The sequence below is a fragment of the Acinonyx jubatus genome, chromosome B1 (genome assembly GCF_027475565.1).
Source record: "Acinonyx jubatus isolate Ajub_Pintada_27869175 chromosome B1, VMU_Ajub_asm_v1.0, whole genome shotgun sequence".
Lineage (NCBI taxonomy): Eukaryota > Metazoa > Chordata > Mammalia > Carnivora > Felidae > Acinonyx > Acinonyx jubatus.
In genome coordinates, this window is record NC_069382.1 from 82,341,896 (window position 1) to 82,359,557 (window position 17,662).

The window sequence follows — 17,662 nt, forward strand, 5'->3', positions numbered from 1 at the left end:
CTTCATTCTTCACAGAGTTGTTTGTTTGTTTTTAATCTCATTTTTCTCCTTACACTATTTAATAGTCTGGTGTTTCAAGTATATTATATGCTCAGTAGTGTGTTCCTTTATGGAAGGTTCAGAGGATCAGAATGACCTCCTGAAACTTGTGATTTTGCTGAAGAGGTAAAGCCTATATTTTTGAAATATTTAAACAAGGTAGGACAAAAGAAGCCATGTAGACAAACAGTGTACCATGAGGTTATTTGCAGAGATTGGCATGAATATTTCATCAAGTATCAAGAATATCACACTTTTACAGTTGGAATGCCAAGATCCAGAGTGTAAAGATATTTTTCAAGTAAGCCTTAGCGATCATCTGTCTCCTTTGAGATTTATTTTATCTGGTTTACCTTTTATTTTTGCAGGTAGCAACGTAAAAGGGAATGGATGGCAGTAAATGCCAAAAAAAATGTTTAATGTGTATGAGGCCTAAGCTTATTAGTGTTTGAATATTCAGTCTTTTCTTTCAACATCTTTTTTTTTTTTTTTGGCTACTTCTTGGACTCTAGAAGAGTCCTAGCCTATCTCTTAGAAGATTTTTTTAAAACGTAGAGTTCTAGTGATAGCAAAGTAATGAATTCATAAAAGATTGTATGTGTTTAGGAGGGCAGTGGATTTTCCAGAAAGACATTTTTGCCGTTATTGTTGTAAAGTAGCAGTTGAAGGAGACAGCTTTTAAAAGTAGATGCTGTTGTTGCTGTGAATAAATGAGAATGTTTATAGGTGGGGAAGGAGTATTTTTAAAAATATTTTTCTATGGATTAAAAATGCATTTACACAGCTCATCTCTTTTGCCATTCACACCAAAGGCAGAGTGAAGATGTGTAACTATTTAACTGTAACATTAATGCCAAGATTGCTACCCAGATAAATGTGGAGACATGCAAAGACTTTGTCTATGGGTCTTGTAATATTGGACACCAGTACACACTTGAACATATTTTAGGGAATATCAGTTACCATGCACTGCATACCTAGTAGCTGTACCATTCCAACTAAAAGGTCCAGATATAACAATACCAAACTATAACTTAACCTTTGTTCAAAGTTCACTTTAAAAGTACATGAAAATTAAAACAAAAACGTACATGAAAATTTACAAATATAGTTCTAGAAGTCAATAGCCCCACTCCTTCCAAACCCCATTTACTCAGCTTATGTTCATTAAGTACCTTCAATAAATAAGGCACTCTGGTTTTTTTGTTTGTTTGTTTTTTAGTTTAATTTTGTGTGTATGTGTGTGTGTGTTTACCCCAGGGAATTATATGGGCTGAGGAAAAGAGTGGAAACGGGGATTATAGTCTAAAAGACTTGGTATTCTAGTGACTCAGAGACAAACAAGCTGTTTCACTGAGATGCTTCCATCTGTGAAACAAGAGGTTTCACATTATTCTCTGAACTTCCTTCCAACTGTAACATTCTGTGAGCTTATAGTTATTTTTTAAAACTATATCAAAAAAGTTAGATTTATTCTGGTATCCCGTAACTTGGACAGTCTAACAGGATATTTTGAGAATAAGGACGTGCTAATAATCACAATAGAAGATGAAAAAAGTTATATTAACTTTGGTTTCCTGTAACTTGGACAGCCTAACAAGATATTTTGAAAGTAAAGACATGCTAATAATCATGACAGAAGGACAGGTGTAAAGTGGCATATACACATATGTTCCACCTGTAACATATGTTGGTAAAATGACAAATAATGGGGGAAATCAGTAACATAAAACACATACATACACAAAAAGACCTTTATCATCTATGCATGTCAATAATTTTGCTTTTTTGAGTTTTATTTATGATGCACATATCATTGAGACTTTTTGTCTAGCGCTTAACCAAGCACTAATATATAACTGATAGTGAATCCTAAGAGAGTACCATTCCTAGGGAACACTCATCAACTACTTAGTGGCAGGCCAATTACATCAGATCTCTTTCAACTTGGAGAGGAGGGCAATTTGTCCTAAGTAGGTGAAACAAAGTTTGGATGTGTGTATGCCTTTACTGTTCACAGTGCCACTGCCATTACCCACATCTGACAGCTTTCAGAATGCCTGGACCAATGATATGATGTCCCACATAACATTGTTTCTACCAAAGGATACTTGCTATAACAAAGGAGGTGCAACAGTGAGCTTGAAATTCCTGCATGCCCTACCACCCCAAAGCCACAAATCTAATACAGTAGTGGAACATTATTAACCATGAGAGGCTCAGCGAAGGCCCCATTTTAGGGGAACTTATACTTAGGATTGGAGTACTGGTCTCCAGGATGAAGTTTGTATGCTAAACCAACAGCTGATAGAGGATGTCTACCATAGGTAGAATACTCAGCTCTCGGAAAAAGGGGGAGCCCTTATTACAATCAATCACGATGCCCACTAGTGGAGTTGTGCTTCTTTTCCCTACCACCTTAGACTTTGCCAATTAGAATCCTAGTTCTTGAGGCATGGGTAGGGGCAGTTCTGTCAGTAAGCCATAAAGAGTCCCACTTATCTGAAACCTATGTGTGGTTCACATGTGGTCTGATTATCATGCATTTCTTACTACTACAATGGACCAGCAAAGATGGCAAGGGATACTTATCATTGTGAGGAAATAGGGCTGCTGCTTCATAATCTGAGTGAAGAGAAATATGCCTGGCACTTAGATGTGCTCCATGCCCAGAGGTGCATGGGAGATTACAGTAACTAAGATTCCTTAAAAGCAAAGAAACTAAGGGCCTAATCACTTGGGATTAATGTCTGGATCACCTCACAAGTGATCTGGGGATCACCCAGACCAGCTGAAGTGCCAAAGGAATGTGAGGAAAATCTAGAATGAGTGGTAGAGATTGGTGATGAATGTCAACTAAGGCCCCAAGGATCGCTGGAATATTTCATATTATAGCTTGGCTCATTACTCCATTTTGGGGAATTGCATCTGGTCATCGCTTCAAAGGATTATACTTGAACTTCCCTCTTAGGGAAGATATGAGTGATGATGTTTTATATGCCACAAGGATGTCAGGGAGTGATGGAAGTGCAAGTTCTACAAGGGGTGGCCTGTCCTGGGCCCAGTTGATGTACTTTTCTATAATGGGCCAACCATAACTTGTCCTCAAGTTTTGACTGTTTGCCCAATGGAGGGCTCCAGATGCTGCCACCATTGTCACCTTATTTCCCAACACCACCAGCTATATCAGCCTCCCTCAGGGTGAAGGCCAGGTGTTAGCATGCCCCCAATGACATCTATATCCAGAATGGTTCAGGTACCTATGACTAGATCCAGGACAGTTCTATCTCCACTGGGATATTGCTTCCCCAGTGGCCACCCAGAAGAGACAAGCAGAAGTGCAGAGGACTTAATGTCTCATAGGATGAATCTTTACCAATGAAATACTATAGAAGGTGGTAAGGAACTGGCGTATCAATGTTGCTTTTTCCATTTAACAAAGTTTTCCAAGGTGCGTTGGTTCCATATGACTTATCTAGAGCTGTTTCACATGACCAAGTAACCAGCCATGTTTTCTTGTGAAGTTCTGCCCAACTCAGTAACCTCCCACCTTATGTCTACTTTCTGTTTCTCCTACAGCACTTCTCTTCTCACCTCCCTCTTGCTGACCTAGGATTGCTTGATCTCAGTCTCTGCTTCCTAGAGAACCTGGCTTGAGATACAAATCAAGGTCCTTCAACTCCCAAGTTTTGTTCACTGAGTAACAAGTTAAAATGTCGTGTAAACAGTCCTCACCTTCCCAACTGAAAAGTTTCCTGATTTGAGTACCCCTAAGTACCTTCTCTCTTTGTCTAGTGTAGTGTATTAATGTAATCAATTTCTTTCATTTTTCTTAAACTTACAACTACCCTCTTACTATGTCCCATTTTGTTTTCTAACTTTTTATTTCTGCTCTGGTTTATTATACTTTTATTTTATAGTTCTTCTGTATTCGAGGGTTTTCTTCAATGCAGAGAAGCTTTATTTGGTTGTTTTTCCCTTTTAGAACATGTAGCTGTTCAGTGCCAGAAATGAGCAGTGAACGTCAGGTTTCATCTATAGATTTCTGTGTATCATTTTTGACATATTGGAGGAGTGTAATAAATTGTAAACAACACATTATGGACTCCTTTCAGCTTATCTCAAGTCCCCAAGAACACTAAACTTTTCTGACCATGCTTTGCCAGGTTTCTCTTAGGGAAGGAGACGTACCCCACCCCAGTATCCTACAATGTCGTCAGCAGCTTCATTACCACCCTTCCTTCCCTCCCTCATTCCCTCTCTTTTCATTATTCTTTCTGACAAGGATTCAGGGACAGCATGAATTATAAACCCATGGTGCATCTACGAGTATTAAATAGGAATACTTAGCTAGCATTTTCATTTTAACTGTATATTGAAAATAAAGTAAGTTGATATGTCACAGTTGCTGTCGATCTCATATCTGACCTAATTGTCCAGATCTTTTGACTTAGATATCTCAGGCTTTTGGAATTATTTTTTTGTGTTGGTTGTTGTTGTTTTGTCCTGAATTTGAATTTGTCCGGCTATTTGAGTGCACACAGAGAACTTGACTCTCCAGTTTTTCAGTCTCCCCCTTCAACTTCAGTCATGAACTTTCTTTACTCTTATTGTCTATTAATTGACCACTTCTTCTCCCATAAATGTTGTGTGATGAAAGCTAATCTATGGAAAAGTTAAAAATGAGATTAATGTTCGCCAAAATTGTGGAGACATCAGATAAAAGATGCAGCACTACTATACTGCATCCCCATTGAAACAAAAGAAAGGCAGCTACGAGCATTTGAAAGCAAGTCACATTTTTGCACACCATCCATTATTCTTACATTTAACAGGATGTTAGAGATTCTACATCTTCTGAATTTATTAGCTTGGTATTTAGCATGTTTCACAGCCAAAATAGCAAAGAAGGTTCATTATTGCTGGTTAAATTAGCCTCATGAAAATGTTGTTGGTAAAAGGTTACAGAAATGAGTAAGAGATCTAACCAAGCAGCATGTTAGACTATTTATCATTATAATTTAAAAAGGCATTCTGATGATTTGAATTAACTTGGCTAAAGGCTAGAGAATTAGATAAAAGGTAATAATTAAAACCTAAATGGCAGGATTAGCTCTTCCTTTTGATAAAGAAAAGACAAAACATGCATACCGCATTTACTTAAATTGTCCTCTTGAGAGAAACTGAGGCCAATAAATCACAACTGATTATACCATTTATGGGCTTTTAAAATATTTTACAGCTATATTGTAAATAAACTGGGTTACTAGAGTATCTTGTGTTTCCTTCAGACCTAGTCAGATAGCCCTTCCCACATTATTTTTTTCCACATTATTTTATTTTGGATGGCTGAAGTCTAGGATTTAGCTGTTTTTCTATTGAGGTTTTAGTGTTTGGTTTTTAACTGAATTGTCATATATATATTATATGCATATAATATATATATAACATATATATAATATATATATTATATATTTATATATTATATATTTATATATAATGTATAATATGTGTATTAATATATAATATATATTTATATATATTTTATATATTATATATTTATATATTATATATTTATACATATATTATATAATATATAGAGGATAGTTAAGTTTTTGTCATCTTTGTGAAGTTTTACCAGTGAAAACATTTATTTAACTTGTATTTGTTTTTTTTTTTTTTTTACCTCTTTGCCATATAAAACTTTAATGTTTGGGTGACCTAAATTACTCATATCTTCCTTTGTGTTAAAATTATTTATTTTATTTTAATTCCAATGGAGTTAACATACAGTGTTATTTAATTTTAGGTGTACAATATAATGGTTCAATAATTCCATATATTTCTCAGTGCTCATCAAGATAAGTGTACTCTTAATCCCCTTTGCCTATTTCATCCATCTCCACACCCACCTCCTCTCTGATAACCATCTGTTTGTTCTCCATAGTTAAGAGTCTGTTTATTGGTTTGTCTCTTTTTTTTCCATTTATGTGTTTGTTTTGTTTCTTAAATTACACATATGAGTGAAATCACATGATATTTGTCTTTCTCTGACTAGCTTATTTCACTTACCATTTTACTCTCTAGATCTATCCATGTTGTTGGAAATGGCAAGATTCCATTCTTTTTTATGATTAATATTCTATTGTATACATACATATACTACTTCTTTATCCATTCATCGATTGATGGAAACTTGGGTTTCTTCTATAATTTGGCTATTGTAAATAATGCTACTATAACATAGGGTGCAAAATCCTTTTGAATTAGTATTTTTTTTTATTCTTTGGGTAAATACCCAGTAGTGCAACTACTGGATCATAAGGTAGTTCTGTTTTTCACTTTTTAGGGACGTCTATACTACTTTCCACAGTTGTTTTACCAGTTTTCATTTCCCCCCATCCTACATCCTCATCAATGCTTGTTGTTTCTTGAGTTTTTTTATTTTAGCCATTCTGACAGGTGTGAGGTTTTAGCTCAGTGTGGTTTTGACTTGCATTTCCCTGATGATGTGTGATATTGAGCAGTTTTTATGTGTCTGTTGCCCATCTGTATGTCTTCTTTGGAGAAATGTCTATCCACGTCTTCTGCCCATTTTTTAATTGGATTATTTGTTTTTTTGGTGTTGAGCTGTATAAACTCTTTATATATTTAGGATACTAACCGTTTATTGGATATGTCATTTGCAAATATCTTTTCCTATTCAATAGATTGCCTTTTAGTTTTGTTGGTTTTTTTCCTTGGCTATGTAGAAGTTTGTGTTTTTTTTTGTTTTTTTTTTTTTTTTTGATGTAGTCCCAGTAGTTTATTTTTGCTTTTGTTTCTCTTGCCTCAGGAGACATACCTGGAAAGATATTGTTAGGGCTGATGTAAGAAAATATTTTTTTTTTCTAATAAGTGCATAAAACTTTCCTGAAATGGATGGTAAATCAGTTTCTTTTTAATTTGGCAACCTTTATAGTGTTCCTTGTCTGTGGACATAAGATCAAAATTATTTTTTCCCCTCTTTTCCATTCTTAACAGAAACCAGGAGCTAAAGGAACTTGGTGAGCTTTCTCCGCACTGGGACAATCTACGGAAAAATGTCCTTACTCACTGTGATCAAATGGTGAATATGTACCAAGATATTCTGACAGAACTTAGCAAGGAAACAGGTATGAAAGCAAAAACTTTTTATGTATTCAAGCTAAATTCCATTTCATATATGTTAGGTGAAAACAATAATAAACATTGTTGTTATGGATATGGAAGAGCCAAAATTAAAAAAAAAAACAACTTTTATTTCTAACTCTACCATCTCGGCATGATAGACCAGGAAGAAACAAATTGCACTATTTTATCTCATGGTATTATTATAAGAATAACTGAGAATTTTTAAATTGAATTTCTGTAAAGAAAAGCAGCTTATACAAATATGTTTTCCTTTCTGAAATCCTTGTAACATTTTTCTATATCAAGCATACTTTTCAACATACGTGCATACACACACATTTATTATTTACTTAATAATAATGTTCAGTTTTTTTTTCCACTTAGGGTCCTCTTTCAAATCAAGCAGCAGCAAAGGAGAGAAAACATTAGAATTTGTTCCAGTAAATCTACATTTGCAAAGAATGCACGTCCACAGCCCTCACTTGAAAGGTAATATATAATATTCTTTTTTTTAATGAGCAAATTATGTTAGTGTGTGCTTTTTTTTAAAAAGCTTGACTATTGGCAGAATTTAAAATTTCAGAATTATATAAAGATGAAGATGAAGCAATTTAACTTGATAATGACCCTGATTACTACAAAAGGGGGTATAGCATTTTTGTTGCTGTTTCTAAACAGTACTTTAAAAATGTGGCACCTGAATTGAGTAACAGGTGAATATACAAAGTAAGTGTTAGCTTCCTAAGTAGTACCAGTGATGGCTAATAACTGTGTTACTGTTTTAATAAGAAAAAGGAAAAACAAGACTTGTTCATTTTGTTCCTATCTTGAAAAATCAAAGCCCAAAGATAGACTCATGAGCTGTTTTTCTGATTTAGTGGTGACTATCAACAGAATCACCCGCTTCTCTATGAGCAGGGAATTTATCAGAAAGAAGGTGGTAGAGTATTTTACTATACTCAGTTGTGAGAAACATTTTTCAAGGAAAAGTGTATAGATTTTTATAAACATACTTGAATGAGGTTCACAGCGAACACTGTATTGCATTCATTGCCATTCTACATGATTCCTTGCTATTTCTTAGTAAAAAAAAATATTTAAAATATTCTTCTCATCTCCCATTTCCTTTAACTTATTGCAATATCAATTTTTGTGCATAAGTAGAGTGACTATATGCCTGCATTCACATACATCAAAGTCTGATATTATGCTTGTTGTCCAGCATCATTGTAAAAGAAGGTCTTCACCTCTCTTCCCTCTCAAAAGTCTCCCTGTTTAATGGTAAGTGCTATAGTCATCCTACTAGCACCCATGTTCCTGGAGCCAAAAGTTACTTTAGATCATCCAGTCCTTCAGGATAAGTGTATCAACATACAAACACACACAGATACATCTAAAGATGCATGCTAACACCCTATTTTGTAGCCATTGTCACAATATAGAAGTTCTAGGTTTTGAAAAGTCAAAATCTCTATTCTGCTTTAGAATCATCTGAAGTTTTACAAGCATAAAAATTAACCAGTTTTTCTGTGTTTGTACATATTGATTATATATATGCAACCAGCTCATGTGCAGGTTTAAGTGTAGTTATAATCATTATGATGTGCAATGTGAATACCTCTAGTAACCTTTATCTACTATCTAAAATTTTAACTTGGCTCCTTTTCACCAGAAGTTATGTCACTGAAAGAACTGAAATACAAATGAAATGGATGGGCCCAAAGCATTTAGAAACTCTTCCTTGATTGCTGCATATCTACCAGTAGTTTGAACATAACATCCGGTGGTTTTAAAAACCATCAAAACCAAAGTATAAATAAATAATAAAGAAACTAAAATACTTAAAATCTATCTGAAAACCAATGTCTTTTTTTTCTAATGACCAATATTAAATCACTCTAATGATATAGTAAAGTTTATGTAATTTGAAATGAAACAGAATTTCAGCTCTCCCATTTTTGATGTATGACCTTAAGTCCGTTATTTACTTTCTAAGCGAGTGTACTTTTCCTATTTAAGTGAATTGGAGTATGCAAAACACCTAGAATGAACAATAATAGCCATTATGAAACAGGTAGCATTTGCCATCACTGGAACAAAATAGATCTTTCAGTTCTATCAGGTCTGTTAAAAGGAGAAAAGTGATCAGTGAAGAGCCTATTAAGGGACAATGAAATCTTGAACTAATAAGTAGCCAGATTTAGAGAAAAGATGAGTTAGGCATTTTGGAAAAATTATCATATGTAAGCACTTAATGACTGATAGAAGGAAGAAATGAGAGAAGGACAACTTCAGTACCTCTGTGGATAGATAGCTGTATCATCAAACCAAGTGGCTTGTTGGGGCCCAATTGATACGGATGTATATTTAAATATGCATTCAAATATTTGGCAATGATCCTAACATACTTCCACCAAAGAAAAAATATTATCTAGGTGACCTTTTATTATACTTACTTCTTGAAAACAAAACAAAAACAGAACCATTTGTGCTGTTCTTTCCAAGATGCTATCTGAAAAATGGACCAGAGTGAGCTAGAAGGAAAACAATGTGTTCAGTTTGGGTTTCTGTAATTTGAGAGGAAGAAACTTGCAACTGAAGTAAATTTCTAAAAGCAAACATAATTTCTCCTAATTATTTTGGTTTGTGATATGTATCAGTTTCCTAGATCTGCTGTAACAGAGTACCACAAACTGAACGGCTTAAATAAACAAAAAATTATTGTCTTGCAGTCTGGAGGCCAGAAGTCTGAAATCAAAATTTTGGCTAAGCTAGCTCCCTCTGAAACCTATAAGGGTATTCTTCCTTACCTCCTCCTGGCTTCTGATAGCTTGCTGGCAGTCTTTGATTTTCTTTGGTTTATCAATGCGTCATATGGTGTTCCCTGCGCATTTTAACATCATCTCCACTGTGTCTGTCTCTATCTCCGAACCTCCCCCTTAAGGACACCACTCACACTGAATTATGATCTGTCCTAATGACCTGATTTGAACTTGATTACATCTGTAAAGACCATATTTCCAAATAAGGTCATATTCTAGGATATCTTTCTGGGAAGCATAAATCAGCCCATAATAACAGGATATATAGAGGAATTTCTTATTTGTGATGATAAATATCAAGTAGTATAGAGAAAAGCAAGATTTTGATGTTATAGAACTAGGGTACGACTCATGAACTAGGAGACTTTTGCTCTAGAGCAGTTTTCAGAAAGACTGGTTCTTCTTTTTAAAGACCTAAAGGAGAAAATGTGGGAAAAGGCTAGATATCCTCATAGCCAAGAATTAATGCAAAGGTACTGAGTTCTACCACATATTGACTTTTTCTCCAAGGCACCTCATGTAAATTTTATAGGTATTGTATTGTATTGTATTGTATTGTATTGTATTGTATTGTATTATACATATATACATAATTTTATATACATCATATATATGGTATACATATAATATATGTGATATTGAATATTAAGCTTACATGTTTTTTAAAATATGTTTTTATAAGTTGAAAATTGATTATTTGAGATTGGAATTTAGGTAAAGTAAGTGCTTTATAGGCTATATCACCAACTATATGTTATAATAGAAATTGAAAACTTGACTGAATTTTTGGGGTCCTACCATCCACTTCTTTGATATTGACTAAGTTAAATAAGCTTTCTGAGCATTGGTTTTCTTATTTGCAAAATAAAATGGTTAAAGTTTAAGATGACAGTCAATCAAATTTTCTACTTGCTTATATAACATGTAGTCAGCATATTAAAATAATTTCAGCTAAATTTATTTAAGATCCATGGTTACTGGTTTGAATGTTTAGCTGCATTACAGACAACATTTTGCAAGGTAATGATGCAAGTAAGATTGGCCAAGCCTTGGTATTTTCACTGGTGAGTTATTTGGATGTAGTACACTTATTTTCATTCTCACCATTAGTAAATTACCTCAATCCACATTTGATTAATATGCCTGATATATTTGGATAGGCAGCTTTGCAAACAATAGCAGGCAGATTCACCAAACACAAGGCTAATGTCTACCTCTAGAAACAAGTAACTGAGCAGAACTAATGTTGTCCTGTCTCATACTGACAAATGAAATAACCTCCATTTAACATCAGGTGCCCCCAGGCCCATTAAGTTAACTTTTCACCCTTATTCATTACTTAATACAGCAAATACAATCCCAACAGAGATCTTAGATGGCAGTGACAGTAACAAAGACAAAACCTTGAAATTAAGAACAAAGTTTTCTACCCCGGTGAATATTACTTTAACAGAAAACCAGTTATGAATATTATAAAATATGGATTCTTGTAACACTTTTTTAAAGGTTTATTTTATTTTTGAGGGAGAGAGAGAGAGAGAGAGAGAGTGAGCAGAGTGAGGGAGACAGAGGATCTGAAGCAGGCTCCACGCTGACAGAAGAGAGCTGGATGTTAGGTTCAAACTCACAAACCATGAGATCATGACCTGAGCCAAAATCAAAAGTCAGATGCTTAACTGACTGAGCCACCCAGGCACCCTGGATTCTTGTGATATTATTCTGTGTTTAAGTTGTTTTATTTTATGTTATAGATATATAATAGCATATTATAGTACATGGCAAAGAGAGAGAGACAGAGACAGAGACAAGGAGACAGGGTAACAAAGATACAAAGAGAAAAGAAAGAAAAGAAAGAAAAAATCTATAGTATATCATAAAGCTATAGGTGGAATCAGGTGCAACATAAGCCAGAATTTATTGTGTAACTAGGATGAATCAGCTAACCTCTGCTCCTTAGTTTTCAAACATCCACATTGAGGGAAGGAACAAATGAGGAGCTGTTTAGAGCTCCCTGATTTCTGTGTCTCAAGTTTGAGGATATCACATCATCAATGAAGTATAATTACTTTTAGATATGTTTCATGATGTTGCCAAATTGTTTCAACTATTCTGAAATAGTTTTCCCTTAAAATTCCTTGTTCTCTTGTGATTCACGTCAAAGTCATTTTGTGGGCCATGTTGAAGTCAGGGATTGTGCTTAAATTGCTTCTTGAAACGAGATCAGCATGTCTATGTTTTTTTTTCTTTTCATTAGAACTATTTTTATAGTTGTAGGAACTTTAAAGAGATTTTCTGGGAAAAAATAGACTTATTATCTCATATCTATTATTAAATGGCTTTTAAAGGCTATGAGGCAGCCCTATTATTAAATTTCAAGCCAACCTAGTATCTTTAGCTTGATGAGATTTGCAACTTGAATTCCACTTCCCTGTTATGCTGTGTATGATGCCATTTTCACAAAGCCAAGGACAAGTTTTGAGATATGAACTATCAAAAAAAGAAGACACACAGATTCTATTTTTTTAGAAAGAAAAAAGACCTCTGATTTTATTGCTCAAATTTTCATAAAATAAATGTCCACCTAGATTTTTATAGTTGCCTCTAAGTATCAAAAATATGAACGCTTTTATTATATACAGTTAAGGACTATTCATATCATAAAGATAGATAATTTAAACAGCAGGATAAAATGAGGAAATTTTTCCAAAGAGACAAATATGAATGATAAGATTGTTATTTAAGAGTTTTATTTTTATTGACTATTTGTTTACTTGTATATCTGCTCATTCTTAGAGGAATACAATACATTTCAGTTAATTCTAACTGAATTTTAAAAAGTACAACTGTTACAGCCAAGACTGAACATAGTACTTTAAATGTATACCGTTCTTCATCAACTACACTAAGATACCAGGAAATGAATTCCATAGTGTACCAAAATCTGTCTACCATTTTTGTCATAATTGCAAGTGGCATTCAAGGGTGAAAGGACCAAAGAGATAAATCTAGCAGTTCCAATACTGTGATATTGGTAAATGATAATTGTCAAACAATATTTGCAAAATAGTAAGACTCCCAAGAGTTGAGATTTTGTGATTTCAGTAAGAGTGTGGTATTTAAAAATTATAGTGCTTAGTGTAAAGTATGACAGAGATGATTTCAAAGTTAAGGATTATATAGCTGTATACAGCATCTTCTTATTTTAGATTATATGACAAACCTAACATATCCATAGCTGAAGAGCACAGCTGTATTCTTTTGCTTAAGTTCATGTAAATTCTGAGAATAACATTCAGCAGCTACTTTCTGTTTCTTTCAGAGCCACTCCTTGGTCATTCATGATTGTGGAACCACCCCAGCGTGGGGATGGGGCTTTCCTCACATCATCTATTTTCCAACTCTCCCCAGATGCCAACTGAATGTCCTAAATTTCAACTCAATTCTAACATTATTTACCTGGAGATAGCATCAGATTCCCAGGTTAATGACTGCCCTTCACTTCAGATGCCAATCGAAAGTCCAGCTTGTTACCCGTACTTTTGACTATCTGGCTTGAAATCAAAGGTTCCCTTCTCCTTGCATTCAATTAATTTGATAGAGCTATTCACAGAACTCAGAAAAACATTTTATTTACTAGATCACTGGTTTATTATAAAAGGATATAATAGCCAGATGGAAGAGATGCACAGGGCAAAGCATAGGGAAAGTATCCAGAACTTCCATGCTCTCTGAACACCTCTCTCCCAGCATCTCCACATGTTCACCAACACGGAACCTCTCCAAACCTAGTCCTTTGGGTTGTGTTTTTGTTTGTTTGTTTGGTCGTTTGAGACTTCACTACATAGGCATAATTGATTAAATAATTGGCCATTGAGGATTGAAGTCAATCCCCAGCTCTTCTTTTCTCCCAGGAGGCAGGGTGTGAGAGGAGGGATAGAAAATTCCAACCTCTAATCACTTTGTTTGATTCACTGGCATCCAGTCCCTATCCTTAGGTGAGGTCCGATAGTCACTTTATTAAACATGAGAAAAGCTCTCAACGCTGAGGAAATTCCAAGGGTTTTTAGGACCACTGTACCAGAAGAGGGAACAAAGACCAAATATTTATTTCCTGTTATTGTTAAGGAACAAAAATTCAACCGAGTGATTTAAAAGATCAAATTGACTTTATTGAATGATTCATGAATCAGACAGCATCCCACCTAGTAAATAGAAAGGAGCTCTGTAGAGCTAAAGAAAGGAAAGATTTTTTTAAAGGTATTGAGGAAATGGGGAAAAAGAAAATGATTGGCAAAGGAATCCATTGTTTTAGGCAAGATCATCCTAAGGGAAATGGAAGGGACCTGTTAGTAAATCTCCTAGTGCTGACCAAGAAATTCTATGTTGACTAGTTAAAGATTACATTCCTGGGGGGTTGAAACTGCAGTTAGATTAGGTATTAAGGCTTGGTTTGCTGATGTGGGTCTCTTGACTGACTATTTTGAGCCTGTGGCTGTCTTTTTTATGTTATAAATCACTATATCAGAGTTATCAATGTTTAAATTTTAACACTTCAACTTTTTGAAGACCTCAAATATACAAAGGTTAGGTAAACCTAAATTCTTTGACCCTCTACAAAATAGGCACATAAAGATCCCAGCTTTTTGAGGAATGGTTTTAATCAAGGTAGGTAGAATCAAAAGGCAAGAAAGTGAGAGAGCAAGAGAGACCTACTTGCTCTTTCCGCATCCAGACATAAACTCTACTCATTGTCCCTGTGGAGAAAGCCTCTTGATATTAATGGATTATTAAGCTTGGCTTGCAAGGTGGGGAAATGGGAGAGATGTCTTCTAAAATATAGATAGTGTTCAGTTCTGCTAGCTGTGCTGAAACATAGCAACACTACTTTTTACTTGACTATTTGAAATATTTTCTATGAAGTTCAAGAATAAAGAATATTTGGGGAGTCTCCTGTGTTTTACCTCCTGGTACCTTCACCCTGGAGAACATATACCTATGTTAGGAAATTGGCTCCCTTTCTGTTCTTATTTTTTTTTTCAAATCCTGATTGTTGTGATACTAATTATTATGTAACCTTTCCCGAGAATTTCATATTCCCAATATGCTTTCTTGTTAATTTATTTTGAATATCTTGTTTAAAATGATAACAAATGGTAAATAAAATTATAAAAAATGATAAGTTAATGAAAAGAATGGGAAATAAAGGATCTGATCTAAGGAAACACTGGATATTATAAGGCTATATTAAAAACAAATTACAAACATTGTACTTCCCTTAGTATATTCACTCCTAGCAGAAGTATGAATGAACAATTCTAAAACTATTTTATTTATATACTAGGGTTAATCAATATGTAGGTATGAAGATAGTGAGCAAAAGAAGTTAGAAATAAAGAAGGAAGGAAGGCCAGAAGGAATCTTGTGATTCTGAACTGAATCAGAGTAATAATATGGACTCATGGGTTTGTTGTTATTAGTATAGATAGATATAGATGTGTGTATGTAAACAAGTTAGTATACATACATATATTTCCTACCTCTAGCCCCTGAAAGGATTGGAAGCAATAGTAATGAGCATAACTACCCCCAGTATTTGATTTCTAAACACCATTGTCCAGTAAAAGGGACTAGGATTCTTGGAAAGCTGGTTGATTCTAGAGCTGAGGCAGGGAAAATATAAGATTAGAGTCTAGAGTATCCTGTGGCTCTAGAAAGTAAGGAAGTGCTCAAAAAATGAACAACAACGATGACAACAAGTGGTGTGTGTGAAAGGAACATATATAAATAGCACAAGAGCTAACTGAAGGAGTTCCCAATGGACAAAGCTGGAACAACTTGAACATAAAGATAGTGTTAGTTCATAAACCAAGGAACAAAGTACCCATGAGCCCATATTGATGTTAATAAAAAACTGAATATATAACAAAATAAAGGAGAAGGGTCAACTATTCTTTCCAGAAGAATTCCAATTAATGAATGTGGAAGGAATGAGGGAAATGGAAAATGACCATTCAAACACAGCAGTTATAATTGCCTTAGACAAGATTTATCAATAGATGCTAAAATGAGTGGGAGCAAGTTAAACAGAAACAAGATACTGCATTGTCTTAAAATATGTCTCCTTAAATATTTAGTAACTTTACCGTGAAGAATCAACTTGTCATCACAAGGTTAACAGCACGTAATACATAACAACTTAACATACTCCCTGTTATAATGCACTGAGAAGGGCATATTGTCTCCATAGTATCCTACTCAATAGTGCAGATCTTCAATCTAATTATGAGAAAACATAAGACAAATCCAAACAGAGGGACACTTTACAAAGTAACTTACCAGTATTCTTCAAAAGTGCTACAGTCAAAAATGAAAGACTGAGGAACGATCATAGATTGAAGGAGATGACAACAGATAAATAAAATGTGGAATATTGGACTAGTTCCTGAAAGAGGAAAGGGTGTTCGTAGAGAAACCAATCCTAACATACTATCTACTTATTTTGATGTAATAGTACAAGATTAATTTTTTAGTTTTGATAATTAATCTATGACTCTGTAAGATTTTAACATAGGGAACATGCATGAAGGATATACAAAACTCTCTAATTTTGCAACAACTCTGGAAATCCAAAATTATATCAAACATAAAAATTTTCAAAAGTATTTAAACAACAATAAATATGTTTTTGTATTTTAATATATATATATATTTCAGGTATATAATATGATATTTTGTTATACATGTACATAGTAAATGGTTACTACAGTCAAGCTAATTAACATATTCATCTCCTAACAGAAGTTTTTTGTTTATTTGTTTGTTTTTGTTTGTTTGTGTTTTTTATGGGGAGACTGTGTGTGTGTGGTGAGACATTTTTAAAGTATTTTTAAATTTCTTCCTGTTTTAGACAGAATATTAAAATTTAATTCAAGTTTTATAGAAACATTGACAGCAACATAGTCATAAACTTTTTTTCTTTCACTGTAGCAAGAATATCTAACATAAGACTTAACCTCTTAACAAAATGTTAAGTGTACAATACCTAATAACTTATTGCTTGGTATATATTTGGCTTCCTTGACTGAAACTTTATACCATTTGATTAGTAACTTTCCTTTTTCCTCTTCTCCCAGCCACTGGCAACCAGTATTCTACTTCTGGTTTCTATTAATTTGATTCTCACTTAATTTTAGATACTTCATACAAGTAGAATCATGCATTATTTGTCTTTTTGTGGCTTATTTCACTTAACATAATAACCTCAAGGTTTATCCATGTCACATATTGCAGAAGTTCTTTCTTTTTTAAAGCTGAATAGTATCCCATTGTACATGGAATTCACCCACTTTTCTTTATCCATTTTCAGTATCCATTCACCCACTGATGGATATTTCAGTTCCTTCCATATCTTGCCTATTATGAATAGTGCTTAAACGAACATAGAGGTGCTAATATCTCTTTGAGATCCTGATTTCATGTCTTTTGTGCAAATACCCAAAACTGGGATTGCTGAACCATTATTCTATTTTTAACTTTATGAGGAACGTCTATACTATTTCCAATAGCATCTGTACCATATTTTGAATCCTGTAACATTGTGTAAGGATTCAAATTTGTTCACATCATGGCAAACACTCACTGTCTTGTCT

The 17,662-nt window shown here is 34.1% G+C and overlaps 1 protein-coding gene across 9 annotated transcripts in view; it reads left to right on the forward strand.

The window, feature by feature from the left end:
- The window catches only part of INPP4B (inositol polyphosphate-4-phosphatase type II B), a 761,046-nt gene that overhangs the window by 581,112 nt on the left and 162,272 nt on the right, over positions 1-17,662 (forward strand). For all 9 annotated transcript variants that reach the window (XM_027066653.2, XM_027066662.2, XM_053216924.1 and 6 more), the window contains 2 exons: positions 7,063-7,193; positions 7,576-7,680. In XM_027066653.2, the coding sequence (XP_026922454.2) occupies positions 7,063-7,193; positions 7,576-7,680 (236 nt within the window). The remainder of the gene's footprint in view (positions 1-7,062; positions 7,194-7,575; positions 7,681-17,662) is intronic.